This window comes from Ictidomys tridecemlineatus, chromosome 10 (genome assembly GCF_052094955.1).
Source record: "Ictidomys tridecemlineatus isolate mIctTri1 chromosome 10, mIctTri1.hap1, whole genome shotgun sequence".
NCBI lineage: Eukaryota > Metazoa > Chordata > Mammalia > Rodentia > Sciuridae > Ictidomys > Ictidomys tridecemlineatus.
The window spans coordinates 4961117-4977058 of NC_135486.1; the positions used below are offsets into that span (position 1 = coordinate 4961117).

The following is a 15942-nucleotide window of genomic DNA, read 5'->3' on the forward strand; positions in this document are numbered from 1 at the left end:
AATTCTAATGTTCTACAACATAGTGGGATGACTATATCTGACAACAATTTACAATCTATTTTATAAAGGACTAGAATGAAGAAGTTCAAAGTCTCAATACAAAGAAATGATAAAAACTTAAAGAAAAATATACTAATTGACCTGATTGGATATTATACATTTTTTGTATGCAAATATCTCATCACACTCTATCCCATAAATATGTACAAAATTGATAAAAAATGAAATTGATATTTAAAAATATATGAAAAAATATGATACATAATATGTACATACTTGTATTTGCACATATATATGTATATATAACAAAAACATTTACTGAGCACTTAGTCTGGATCAGACTTTATTAAGAATTGTAGTTCTTACTCATCTAAAACTAAAAACTATCTGAAAAGGCTACCACTATTACTATTCAAATTTTACACAAGAGGAAACTGAGGCACAATTAAGTAATCACATTCACACAGTTAATAAACAGTAGGCTTGGATTCAAATGTTAAACTCTTAATGTTAAACCCTAAATCATTATACTAACCCACTGGGTGTGTGTGCTGGCATGGGTAAGTACAGATTAAACGAAGAGACAACTGAGAGCAAAACAGAAAAGGAAAGAGAGGGAACAAAAGGAAAGAGAGAGAACAAAAGGTAGAGCATAGGAAAATATACAGAAAGACCCAGAGAACCTATAATCTACAAACTGACGCAGACAAATAGCAATGGAGATAGACCAGCCTTTTATTTTATAAGTTTTATACTTACCTAGAAAAGCAAAAAAAGATGTAAATTATGTTTGTAGCTAATTCAACGCTTTGCTTCCAGTCTTCTCTCAGGACTCTTGCCAACGCACCAAGGGCAGTTTCTAAAGAAAAAGGAGACATGCAAAGATAATCATTTCCCTTGCCTCTAGTATAAAGGGTGACTGGTTTTAAATGTTGACTCATGAATAAATTACAAAGCTAAGCTAAAACTGGAACAAAAAAGTAAGATATTTCTTTCCAATACAGAAAGCTATTTTAAAAATTATAATATAAACTTTCACTTAAAAACTTATAATGAACAGCTTCAAGTCTAAACTACAAATAAGTTAAATATGGTTTAAAGTAACATAATATTATGGTGACAATAAAATAATAAAAAGGGCCATTCATCTCTTAATTTGCATTTCTACTTGGAATCTTACTACTCTGGTACCAATTTTTTTTCTAATATCTTATTTAATGTATAAGGGAAAAATTAAAATAAATCTAGAAAAAATAATAACATTTTGGTATGAGCAGACTAACACTAGCTCCATAAAGTAAATTAATCAAATAAAATTTTACAGAAAAAATGTCTATTTCAGTATCACCTGCCAAAAGCCATAAGCAAACAAATATCTTCCAAAAATTAGATCCCACATGTTAATGAGCATCGCTGCTAAATTTTTTATCTAAAGGAAAGTAAAATTAATGATTTGATAAATGAAAATTACATATATTAAGTAAATATAAAGTAATGACTTTGGTTTTACATTACCAAAAATTGTCTTACCAATTTTTAAAAATTTTATGAAACTAAAATACTTGTATGTTAAAAATATATAAATCATAATCCAACTGTCTTTAATAAGTACTCAGGATCTATTGTACTTCATGGGCAGAATTATCAGTATTTATGATCATTATAAAAAGGTTCAGTTTTTTCCCCACTTTCTGGCTATTCAGATTATGAAACATAAATTAACTCTATTTATTAACAGGAATAAAAAGTGGGAATACTAAAATAGATCCATGAATATATGGGTACAGAATTTGTTTTAATCCACTTAGTGGAGGATATTTTAAACAACTAAAAAACATCCTACAATAGCATTTCACAATATTATTCACATTCACAATGTAGAACACTGAAATAATGTATATTTTAAACAAAATTATTATAATGTCAAACAAGTAGAAAGGTAGTGCATATCAATATGTAAAAAATCCCCCCAAAGTCCTACTTAATAAAGAATCTGGTAATTCCCAAAGGAATTCTATATTCTATATTTTAATTATATTTCCACATTCTATAATGTAAATTTAGCTATAAGTTTAGTGATTTATTTGCCTAATTTTATATCATTCTTCTCCTTTAATATAGGATAATGTCAACAAATACATAGCTACAGGAATTCAATACATGTTATCAAGAAATAGCCAAAAGAAATCATAAAGGTCAAAATGTAACCAAAAATTTATCTATAAGTTGAAAATAATTTCAATCAAAATGCCATTATGTTTTTCCACAGAATACATAAATGTATCTCAAAATTATACATTAGTCAAATGTACAACACTGACAGAGCAAGTTTTTAAGGAAAAAAAAGGCAAATTAGAGCATTTTTCTTAAATATTCTAAAACTGTAGTCAAAATATAAAACAAAAAAGCAACAACAACAAACAGGATTATATTGGTTTGGAACTCATCAAATAGACCATGGGAACAAATATGGGAACACTAAAATAGATCCATGAATACATGGGTATAGTATTTGGCAAATAATAACTTTTCAAGAATAAGTTTTCAAAAAGCATCAATTCCATAGAAGAATGGTAGGCATATAGTAAAAAAGACATTTTGAATACGGGGAAAGGAAAGAGATTCACTAACTAGGTTGAAATAAGTGGCTATTCCAATATGGAAAAAGTAAAATTACATCCCTAACTCATCATTTTTAACAAAAATGAATTTAAGGCACATTCAGAATGGCAGACTACCTCCCAAAATCTACTCCTCCATGATCAAATAAGAAATCTGGCAAAAACTGTCAAAATCATTTTTTTTTCCTAAACCAAAGGAATTAACTAAAAACAACTCACAGAAAAATTGGCTGAATATTGGTAAGAAGAATGAGTTTCATGGCAATTCAACTTACCCTAATTCTATCCTGTCTAGCTTTGTGGTTCCTTGAAAACCAGTAGTATCACAACTACAAGAACTATAAAAGCCAGCAGAGTAGCCTGGCAAGAGCTACAGGGAAGAGGAGCCTGAGGCTCCATTGCAGAGAACTATCACTAACCCACCTATCTGGATACTTGCTGAAAAACTCCATTCTTGGGGTGTATCTTAAAACTCAGGATAATTGTCAAACACTATTGTTGGTAACATAACAGCGGCCTGAGGTAGCCTCATATCAGCTTTCTTTTTTAAAAAAAACAGGATTAATAAAAGGTTCACCAAAAAACTTAAAAAAGGAAAAATGAGAAATCAGATTATAGGAATTTAAAAAGCTCCAATATATCCCTGGGAATCTAGAAGGCAATGCATAGGTGCAGGGTTTTACATTTACCAGGGAAAGACCTGAAGGCCCTCATCTCTCATCTCTGGCTAAACCCGAGACAAGGTGCAAAAGCAGAAAGTAAAGAAAAATTTTTAAACAACCTGCTTGAGCATAAAAGACATGCCCCAAAATACAGAGAATCCCTTAGCAAAGGCTCAGAGACTTATTGCCAAATGTTCAAGGAACTCTGTCCAAACATTGGTTGGCCACTAAGCTAACTGAGGAGAAATTTCAGTGGACATACAGGCAAAGGATATTGACTTTATAAAATCAATCCACATAACTCAGTAAACAGACAAACAATATCAATAACAACCGCTAGTGATAGTGAGAATTTGATTTCCAAAGTTGTTATAATGATATTATTTCAACAACAACAAGGCAAAGAAACAGAATAGTGTGGACCATACTCAGGAAATAAAGTATTCACAAGAAACTGTACATGAGGAAGCAAAGATGTTGAATTTATGAGACAAAGACTTTAAGTCAGCTACTATAATTATATTCGAAACACTAAAGTAAATCATGGCTGAGTAATAAAGTGTATAAAGATATAAGAATGATGTTTCACCAAAGATACAAATTATTAAAAAAAAGACCCAAATAAAAATTCTCTGGTTGAAAATAAAATAATTGAAATGAAAAATTCATTAAGAAGGTCTCAACAGCAGATATGAAGCAGAAAGAAAAAAGATCTGTAAAGACAGATCAACTTAGATAATTCAATCTGAGGAAAAGAATGAAGAAAAAATAAATGGCCTCAAAGACCTAGGGAGCACCTCAAAGTGTAATAACATACATAATGGGAATCCCAAGGGCAGAAAAGAGAAAAAGGCAGAATGAATAGTTAGTAAAATAATGACCAAAACTTGATTTTTGTGGAAAAATATTAATCTGAACCTTCAAAAAATTAAACAACCTCCAAGTAAGATAAATGCAAAGTCAACAACAACAAACACTCAATAAAGTACATCAGAGTCAAACTGGTAAGAATGAAGGCAAAGAGAATGCTGAAAGTAGCAAAAGAAAAGCAATTTAGTATATACATGGAATCCTCAAAAAGATCACAGCTGACTTTCTATCATAAACCATACACACATGTAGGCAAATGGGATAATATAAAGAGGTAAAAGAACTCCTATCAACTGAAAATTCTATATACAACAAATCTATCCTTCAAAAAACTAATAAAATTAAGTTACTATAAGGTCAACAAAAACTTAAAGAGAATTTATAACTAGCAGACCTTATCTACAAGAAATATGAAGGGAATCTCTTCAAACTGAAATGAAAGAACACTGTAAAGTAACTTAAATCCACCAAAAGAAATGCATACAATGATAATTATATAATTGTGTTGATGGATTTATATAGATATGTAATTTGTATGGCTAAATAGTACAGAGGAGTAAGGAGGAAAAAGTCAGAATGGCAGCTACCAAGAATACAATATGAGTTGGCAAGGATGTGGGGAAAAAAGGCACACTCACTCTTTGCTGTGGGACTACAAATTGGTACAGCCAATCTGGAAAGTAATATGGAGATTCCTGGGAAAACTTGGAATAGAACCATCATTTGACCCAGCTATCACACTCCTCGGCTTATACCCAAAGGACTTAAAAACAGCATATTCCAGGGACACAGCTATATCAATGGACAACTCACAATAGCTAAATTGTGGAACCAACCCAGATGTCCTTCAATAGATGAATGCATCAGGAGACTTTGGTATATATACATAATGAAACTTTATTCAGCATTAAAAAAGAATAAAATGGAGGAAATATCACTCAGTATTAAAAAAGAATAAAATGGCATTTGCAGGTAAATGGATGGAGTTGGAGAATATAATGCTAAGTGATGAAAGCCAATCCTCCAAAACCAAAGACCAAATGTTTTCTTTGATATGAGGATGCTGACTCATAATGGGGATGGCAGGGAGCATGGAAGGAATGGAGGAACTTTAGATAGGGCAAAGGGGAGGGAGGTGCAGGGAGGGTACAAAGGGGGTAGGAATGATGGTGGAATTAGTTATACATCACTACCCTAAGTACATGTATGAAGAAGACATGAATGGTGTGAAAATACTTTGTGTACAGTGACTTGAAAAATTGTGCTTTATATGTGTAACATGAAATGAACTGTACTCTGTCATCATGTATAACAAATTAGAATAAATAATGAAAAAAGAATTATATAGAAAATAAATTAAAAATGTTAGATTCAATTCCTAACTTATAAGTTAAGTTAATTACATTAATCTTAAATAGACTAAACACTTTGATGGATAAAAATGAATAAAAAAACATAATTCAACCATATGCTATCTAAAATAGCATATAGTATTTACTTTAGACTCAAAGACATACATGGTATGCAAGTAGAAGTATGGAAAAAAGATATACCATGGGAAATAGACAAGTAATAGATTGAGAAACAGACAGTAGAGAAACAGACAAGTAACAGAAAGAGAAACAGAAAAGTAATAGATTGTAAGAAAATATTCCTAAATACATTAAAAAGTATTACAGGGGCTGGGGTTTTAGAGCACTTGCCTAGTGCATAGGAGGCACTGGGTTTGATCCTCAGCACCACATTAAAAAAATAAACATATAAAATAAAGTTATTAAAAGAAGTACTAGAATTCAGAATGTAAATATTTAAGACATGAAAATCATGTGTGTGTGTACACATGCATGTCTATGCATGTACATAATACTTAATATATGAATATAAACTTTAGAGGTAGAATTGTTTTGCAATAATTTTTCTTTTTTTTTTAAGAGAGAGTGAGAGAGAGGGAGAGAGAGAGAGAATTTTTTTAATATTCATTATTTATCCGCAGACACAACATCTTTGTTTGTATGTGGTGCTGAGAATCGAACCCGGGCCGCACGCATGCCAGGCGAGTGCGCTACCGCTTGAGCCACATCCCCAGCCCTGCAATAATTTTTCTATTTTTAATGTTTAAATGTTTATAGACATAAATCACCATTTAATAGTAGCTCTTCCAAGTTATCAGGATTTCTAGCGAGCTGGAGTATCAAAGCAGAACCCCGAACTTTGTCAGGAATATCTTCATATAATAATTCAATATATTCATCCATGTCATTAATGTTAGCAACTTCATCAATCTGAAACAAAATAAGAGGCAGAAAGGCTTAATAATAATGCTCAACAGATTAACTGCTAAAATACTGATATTTTGGGATCACTATACTACCCTTTATAACCAGAAACCAATTTCTAAAGACTTCATAGTAGCTATCTTCTTTTTAAGATGGGGATTTTAAGCCTTTGGGTTCTAGGACTCTAAAACCAAAGTGTAACAATGAGAAAATGTGATGTATATAAACTCTGAAATTTGTCAGTAAAGTATTTTAATGTAATACAAAGTAATTTGTATCTACTATAAAAGAAAAAATAATATTTCAAAACACTGCAATAAGAATAATCTAAACACTTTTACTACTTATGTTAACAAAATAATGTTTAAAACACACAACCAATAATTTTCAGTATCAATTAAATATCAATTTTCTACCTTTCTCAGATACCTCTAAGTTCAGTCATTTTTTTAAAATTCCACATCAGATTAATGTGATTATATGCATTATTAATGGTAAAAGGCAATATTTTACAAGCAGTCCTTTATTAGATCAGAATTCATACACTCTTACCTCCATTCCTTCAAAAGGAGGTGGATCTTTAGGCTTGCTTGATTTTTCTTTTTTTTCTGCAAAAAGATTTTTTTTAATGAGGAGAATTAGGTTTTCAGGGTTTCTGGGTGATTTTATTTTCAACAGCTGAGTTTGATTCTAGCTAAACTGGGGATATTAATTGATGAAACTTATCTCTTTTCAATGTATAAAAATGCTCATCTATTATCCATCCATCTGTTCTAATGATAATATCAAGGAGAGTATAAACTAATAAATTCTATAATCCCAAAGTTATGTTGGGCAACAATTTTAATTTTCTTCTTGGTTAACTTTTGGGGTATGTGCTCAGCAAGACTTGTTAACAAGAAGCATAATAGTTAATTCTAATTATCCTCTTTTTCCCTTCCTTATTCAAATTTAAGGTGGAAATAGTTGAATCAATAAGGCAAAGAAAAAGATAATAGATAATATAAAAAAACTGAGTAATGTTAAAACTAATGAAAAACTAACAAGGGTGAAGAATAAGAAATGATAGGTCAAATTTCAAGTTAAAATAATGTATAGTTATTCCCAAATAAAGAGGTATCTAAAGATGAATTAATCAAAAACATAAATTTCATTTCTGAAAAAAAATCTATAATACTTTTGCAAAATGGTACAAAACCTAAGTAATACATGTTACGGTGATAGAAAAATACAAAAATTTGATTCTATAATAATTAACAACTACATATACATATAATAGAATTAGCTCATTATTTTCAGAGGATAGGAGGCATTCTAGAGTGATGAATCTCAACAGCTAAATTTTGTCTCAAACAGTGGTTTCAGTTAGCAAAGAAAAAAATCCCTTAAGGTGACAAATCACATGATCAATTATTATTGCTTTGTTTTAAGTCACTTTTTGGAAAAAGGCTTCTGGCTTTGAAATATTGAATACCAAGTAAAATTGTTAATATTTTAAAAATAAGTATACATTTAATATAGTAAAGCATTTTGTCCAAACAGAGAAAATAATGATTTTAATATTTTTGTCCATGTATGACTATACAAAATATTTTCATATTCTTTTAATTTTGGGGAGAGGAAAAAATCTGATTCATCCTGAAAACTCAGTGATAGAGTTTTCACTAGTTTAAACATGTTTTAGCAAAAATTCCTTTAGAATTATATGAATTTGCCACTTTGAAAGATCAAATTTAACTATTATTGTACAACCCATAATAAATACACACAGATCTTAAAACATTACCAGATTTGCTGTGCTCACTTTGAATTTAATTGAAGATGCCATTTCTCATCATTTATAAACATCTTAATTAGAGTATCTTTTAGATAATATTTGTTTAATAAAATTTGCATTGACATTTTCTTATCTATATAACACCTCTTAGTAATTACTATGTGATTGGAAGTAATCAAGTTCATAATGCCTATTTTTGCTTTTAAATAAATGTATAGCCATTCAATTCATTTGACAAATATATAGTGAGCATTTAATATGTATTAGATGGTGTATTTAGGGCTAAATAATAAAATTATTTATTAGGCACAAGGCATTTTATTTGCTGGGAAATAAATAATGCTGAGAAAAAATACTAATTTGAAAAAAGTCAAAACAAAATTTTTATTTATTTTTCTATACAACCCAGTCAAAATTTGGACACTGACATATTATTTTAGAAGCATCATATTTTAGAACCCATCAACGTTGAAAGATATGTAAATTTAGTAAATACTGTGAAATGGTATTACTAAGCATTCAGTAATCTGAGATACTGTTCACTGAAATAAAGTTTTACTTTGTTTTCTGGATGATTATTTGAAAATGTCTTCTGTAAGAATTTTCTTAGCTGTAATACCTTAATTCTATGGTTCTTTTATATGAAGGAATTGAACATAAAACAATACAGGAGTTGAAGAATGAAAAAAAAGATTATATTTCCATTAAGAAGATTTATTTATAAAAGTTACATCTTTAGGATAGTCTAAAGCACATGACATATGCTTTTCTTAAAATTTACATACTTAAATAATTCATTCAAATTATAAATTAAACATAAATTAAGAAATTTAAAAAATATTCTCTAGTTGGGGTGGGAAAAATTGGTTTCTTCCTTAAATTATCTTCTTTTATTATTCTACAGTCAATCTGACAGATTCCTTTTTTATTCCTTATTTCAGTGTACTTCAATACAAAAACAATGAAATATGTGGAAGCAATAAAAACTGGCTTAAAGGAAAGTAATGCTTGTTTATTCTATCATTTGCTAACTTGTTCACAGTACTAGTTTAAAAAAAAAACAAAAAACAAAACAACCTTACCCAACATTCAACTATGTGAAGTCTAAACTCTAGTCAAACAACTTTGGTTTTAAATTTAAAAATCAGGAATTCCTGGGATAGGGTTGTAGCTTAGTGGCAGAATATCTGCCTGGCTTTGTGAGGTCCTGGGTTCTATCCCCAGCACCACACACAAAAAAATAAGGAATTCTCCTACCTACCTTTTCCTGACAATGAATCACGGCGGTTCTGCAGATAGTATAACAGTTGTTCCACCTCATTGAGTTTTGAGGGATGAATGAGCTTGCATTCTTCAACCACCTTCCGAGCCAGAGAAGTTATATCTGTGTTGGCATTGAGACTCTTCAGACGAATGCTGCAAGCACATTCAAATTCTAACTCAGATATTCTAAAGTATGTGACAGATTTAATAATAAAATGGTTTACAGATTTTAAGAGAGTCAATACGTATCTGGCCATAGAATCTCAGTAAAATAAATAAAGTCCTATATAGGAAAAAATACTAAACAGGGATTTTCTTTGAGCTGGACAGGCAAAGTAAAAAAGCAACATAAATCTTTTTCTGTTGAGGCAGGACAGAACCTTCTGAGGTTCTATTTTAAAGCAGCATTTCTGATGTAAAATTCATAGTCTTAAGTCATTATTGGATTTGAGAATCCATACTGCCACAAATAAATATATATATTTAACCTCACCCACATTTTTATTTTTTTAAGTTAGGACAAGACATAATCTTGATATTTTCAAATTCAGTTGCTCTGGTGGCAACTGTATAAAACATAAATAAAGAGAAAAAGCAAGACACATTTTAAGACCTGTATGAAGAATTCTGTGAATTCTGGAACAAATGAATAGTATAGAATTCTGTGAATTCTGGAACAAATGAATAGATTTTATACTTACATTAGTATATTAAATATAATAATTAACCAGCTCCCTCTTCCTTTTAAATTTAGCCCAAGAGATCCACTGAGAGACCAATAAGAAAAGATAGTTCAAGTCTTAAGACAATTAACTAATGGATTCATGGCATGTGGGAAAACTATGAAGACTAAAATCAGGTCCAGAATGAAGAATCAAAACTGGCAAAAAAAAACCAAAACTGTCAAGCAGATGCTCCTATGAGAGGTTTACATTCAAAAAAAGAATATTAAGCAAGCCTCCACTGTGTAGAATTATTTCTTGGTGAAGATGGCTAATTTTGTGGGGAGGGAGATATCAAGCTATTGGAGCAGGAGTGGACATCTCAGATAATGCTTTAAATGTATTATTTTTCAAACCATTATTAGATGCAGATGATCTCTCCTGAAACCAGTCCAACAAAGTGCCCTAGATACTATTCCTAGCTAACATAGACAACCCCAAATCTTGTTCACCAGGGATTCTGCAAACTACCTAATGGTCTCTAATAAATTCCTTTTTGCTTAAATTTCCTAGAGTGGCATGTCTAATGTTTCTAACAAAAACCCTAGTAATGGCCTGTCCTTAATCATATTTTTTTCTTCAAACTACTTGGATTTTTGGTCCCTATTAAGTTGTATAAAGTTCTGTTTATATTTTTGAATAGTTTTGGCTACACAACAAAAGGTAGATGGCAAGGAGGGTACATTTAGAAGAAAACTCCATGGTTAACTTTAACAAAGAATTGGAAAAGCCCTGACTGTTTCAATAAATCTGATGGAGAAGACAATTTTTTTTAAAAAAAATTATCAGACTTTTTAGAGAAGTTTCAGGTTTACAGAAAAACTATACAGAAAGTAGAATACTCCCATATATGCCTCCCTCATAGTTTCTAATATTTTACTATTTTTTATTATTACTCTCTTGCATCAGGTTGGTATACTTATTTTAACTGATGAATCAAAATCAATACATATAATTATTAACCAAGGTCCATAGCTTATGTTAGGGTTCACTCTTTGTGTTCTATGAATTTTGATAAAAGCATGTCATATATATCAATTATAGTATCATACAGAATAATTTTACTGCCTTGAAATGCCCTGTTCTTCATCTCTCCCTCCCCTTAATTACTGGCAATCTCTAATCTTTTTACTATATTTATAGCTTGCCTTTTCCAGAATGTCATGTAATTGGAATCATATAGTACATATATTTTTCAGAATGGTTTCTCTCACTTAGCAATATACAATTAGACTCCTTCATTTCCTTCATGTCTTTTTATAGCTTGATAGCCCATTTCTTTTTTTGGTACCATGGATGGAACTCAGGGGTGCTTAACCATTGAGCATACCCCCAGGGTCTCACTGAGTTGCTTGGGCCTCAATAAGTTGCTGAGGTAGGCTTTGAACTCCCAATCCACCCTACTCCCCCCACCTCAGGCAGGATACGCGATTACAAGCGTGTGCCACTGCGACCCACGATAATTCATTTCTTTTTACTGCTGAGTAATACTTGATTGTATAGGCTGCACCTGTTTGCTTATCTGTTCACTACTGAAGGATATCTTGGCTGCTTCCAATTGTTGACAATTATGAATAAAGCTATTATAAACATTCATATGCTAAGTTTTATTTGAATTTATGTTCTTAGCTCATTTGATGAATATCTAGGAGAACAATTGCTGGATCATGTGGTTTGTGTAGTTTAGCTCTGCAAGGAACTACCACATTTTCTAACAAAATGAATGCCATTTTATATTCCCAAAGTTATGAGGGTTCCTGCTTCTCTATATCCTTGCTGATATCTTGTTATTCTTATTGTTAGTGTTTGGATTTCAGCCATTCTAATATATATTAGCAATCTGATTCATTTCTTTCCACTCAGGATAATAAGACAAATTTTCTGATTTTAGTGTGTATTCTCTCCTAAATCTGTCATTTATTAAAAAGATAAGAAAAAATTCAGGAGGGTGAGAGATTTTCAGAATGTCAGCTTATGTTTACTGGATTAATTGTATCAATGAATAGAAGGCACCATGTATATGTCTATGAAGAACATCATAAACTCACAAAGTATCACCTATATTATTTTTGGATTAGGATCAACACTTTCCTGTAAAGAAATATTCAGAAAATTCAACACAGTTGAGGATGGGTTTGTAAATTCCTTTGATCAAAGGGAAGAATAAAATATAAGACTTCTGGAATGGGGGGGGGAACATACCACTGGCAGTTTCACTTCATGTCTTTCTCAATCTATGAGATTCTCCTCATTCTCACAACTGATAATGCCTCCCAAATTAAAAAAAAAAAAAACACTTTGGTACCACAATATGATTTCTCTCCATCTTGTGCATGAGCTTTACAAGGTAAATCTACTGGATTTTTCTCTTACTAAAATTTAAGTGCACTTTAACCCCAATGGGCAGTAACTCTTTCCATGTGGCTAACTCTACCAAATGTAACTCTTGTCTAGAAAGTCTGCAGATTTTAAAGTAACATATTTATCATTGCATTCCAGTTGAATGAGGCTAGTGACTAAATACTTAAGAATACAAACTTTAAATTTCTCTCCTGAAGTGTGGATGTTTGAGGTTCTAAAGGCAAAGAACCCAACCTTGAGTTTTTCTTCCAATAATAAGATATTTTCATGCATTCTCAAAATAAAGTAATCATAAAAACTCAAATGAGAGAACAATAAAAAGCAGTAGCTGGAATCTAAAAGTAAAGTATCTATGAACACATGTGTTTCTCTTCAATCTACTGTATTATCTAAAGAACTCGTTCATCTTTAATGAGTTATTAAGGTAATTTAGTTTCCTTCTAACCCAAATAAGAAGACCTATTAGAGATCCTAGTAAGATACTAGGCAACTTCTCTTTGAAGTTAGTTCCTCAAGATCTAAATTTCCTAAGTTAAACTAACAAGTCCCTAATAAACATATCTTTCATGATTGGTTTTACAAGTTAGTATACTTCTACTATAAACCAGGGTTTTCCAGTTGCAGTACTATTGAAATTTGGCTGTAGTAATTCCTGGTCACAGGTGGTTGTCTTGTGCTAATCATAACATGATTAGCAGCACTTGGTCTCTATACTTGGTCTCTAGTTGTCAATAGTACCCCTCTTATTATGACAACTAAAAATGTCCCCAGGCACTACCCAGTGTCCCCTTGTGAACAAAATCACTTCCTGTTAAGAATCACCACAATATACTTAAAGTTGTTCTCAGTATGCTAAATACTACTTGTTCTCCTAGTAATCTACACATACTTAACTCTACCAAGACATAGGATAGAAATTCTAAGTAGATACCAAGTCAAAATATTTTATGGAGGAAAAAGGATTGAGGGAGAAATTACTAGGCAATCTCAAATGTCTCTACTTCCCCAAAATTATAGAAGGAAGGTGAGATAATCACCAATAGAACAGGTTAATGAAAAAGGCCAGTTCCCAAAGGACTCTTGCCAAAGCAGGAAGGGAAGACTGTAGGATACTGAGAGATCTAAGATCAACTGCTTGAGTCAGAAAAATCTTGTCTTACTACTAACATCTTTCAGAGGACTAGATTTTCAAGGGAGGAATTCAATGTCTTTTCAATATTTGAAAGTCATATTACTTCCTACAAATTCAGGGAAAAAAAGAACACAAAATTCCTTAAGATCTACATTTTCTATGTTAAACTAACAAGTCCTTAATAAACATATCTTTCATGATTGATTTTTTAGTAGACACAAAAACCTTACTTTCTCTGGAATAAATAAACTTCATATTTATAATTAAATATAATCTTTCCTTTAATAATATGAAGTACTTCTGAAAGAATTATAATCATTTATCATATGAAGATTAAATAATATCAGATTTGTATAAAGTCTGTATAAGGTTTACTACTTTCAAAATGTATACAAATGAAGAAAACTTACATTTTTTGGCATTCCTTTCTTTCTCCCAACATGGGATCCCCCATTTCTCCAAGAATGGTAGCTTCCACTTCATATTGAACAATGAGTGCTTTTTCTGATGGATGTACATCAATATTCCCTCCTTTAACTTTCCTATAACACAAAATAAAAAAGAGCCACATTAAAAATTCATAAAATGTCCATGGTTTTTAACTTAGCTTCTCTTCTAAACTCCATGGACTAGATTAGCATATGCCTTTGAATCAGATTTACTCTGAACCTGGGACAAGAAATAACTCTTTTTCTACAACTTTATACCATATATATAATTTCAAGTCCTGGAGAAAGTACCTTTATGAATAGTGCTACCTTAGAAAAAATATATGTACCCAAAGAATCATGCATTAAAGCAAGTGAATGAAACACAAACAATTAAGATAGCCTTGGAGAGAATGACCTCATCTGAAAGCTAGCTCTTTCCCACCAAAGATAGCTGCATCTAAATTTATATTTTTTTATTGTTCAAAACATTACAATGCTCTTGACATATCATATGTCATACATTTGATTCAAGTGGGTTATGAACTCCCATTTTTACCACGTGTACAGTTTGCAGAATCACATTGGTTACACATCCATGTTTATACATATTGCCACAATAGTGTCTGTTGTATTTTGCTGCCTTTCCTATTTTAAAAAATTAACTACTGTACAGTGAAGCTTACAGTCTAGTTAGATCAGCAATTAATGTGATAGTAAGATATTCAGAAGGAAAAAGTTTGTAAGGAATGAAAGCAGTCAGAAACCAGCAAAAATCAAGGAATTAGGAAATCAGATATAGACATAAATTTAAAAGGATGGTACAAATTCTAAAAGATAATGAACAGAAGTTCAAGCTAGGGATTCATGGTGCTGTATTTATATATGTACACAGGAAATGCCTGTTTAGATATGGTTATGCATTATGTCTGCATGCAACCTATGACAAGTGCACTTCTGTTGTGGATTGCTGATTTAGTAAGAAAACTGTTGTTATCATAATGATGTCCATCAAAATTTATGTTTGTAATATCACTATGTGGTGGTTTTATCTTAAATGCTTAACTTGCAAACTTAATTTAATACAGCATTTATAATAATGTTGAATGTTTACTGACACAATTTCAAAAGGCTTTACTTGGATGCTATCAATTAGGTGAAAAAATTTAAGCTATTTTTGGAATAAAATGATATTCTACTTGAAAAGCATCATGACTGATATCAAACTGATATCTTTAAATTGCAAATTTCTTCTAGTTTTCAATACTTTTGCTTCATTTTGTTTTTATATGCTAAATTATTTTACAAAAAATTTGTACTTTTTATGTCATTGAAAAGTCATGTTTCACAAAGTAAATAAAAAATACACCTTCTATAACTGCAATGATAAATTGTCACCTTTGGGTAGTGTAATTTGTTTTGTTTGTTTTTTTACAATAGTGGGATTGAACCCAGGGCCTCACACATGCTAGGCAAGAGCATTACCACTGGGCCACATGCCTGTTCCTTAAGTGTAGTGTTCTTAATTACTGACTTGTGAAGTGCACCCTTGTTTCTAGATTTCATGTGATATTATGATGACCGCTAACATACATACTAAATGGTGATAACTAGTGTCATGTTCATTATCATTTTCTCTGAGAAACAATAATGTGGTTCTTAATTTTTTAATAAATAGGTACTTTTTTAAAAAAATATTGCTGTCAAAAGAATTTATTGCAAAATAAAGTTGGACCAAATAATAAGAAAAACAAACAGTTATATATTTACAACTATGCAACAAATCACAAAGCCAATGTAGAACGTGTTCAAATTACTCTCTATGTGCTC

At 31.0% G+C, this 15942-nt stretch overlaps 1 protein-coding gene across 3 annotated transcripts in view; it reads right to left on the minus strand.

Moving 5' to 3' along the window:
• The window catches only part of Kifap3 (kinesin associated protein 3), a 134748-nt gene that overhangs the window by 99202 nt on the left and 19604 nt on the right, over positions 1–15942 (minus strand). For all 3 annotated transcript variants that reach the window (XM_078022284.1, XM_078022285.1, XM_078022286.1), the window contains exons 2-6: positions 14095–14226; positions 9468–9622; positions 6982–7037; positions 6294–6435; positions 760–859 (exon numbers count right to left, since the gene is read on the minus strand). In XM_078022284.1, the coding sequence (XP_077878410.1) occupies positions 760–859; positions 6294–6435; positions 6982–7037; positions 9468–9622; positions 14095–14226 (585 nt within the window). The remainder of the gene's footprint in view (positions 1–759; positions 860–6293; positions 6436–6981; positions 7038–9467; positions 9623–14094; positions 14227–15942) is intronic.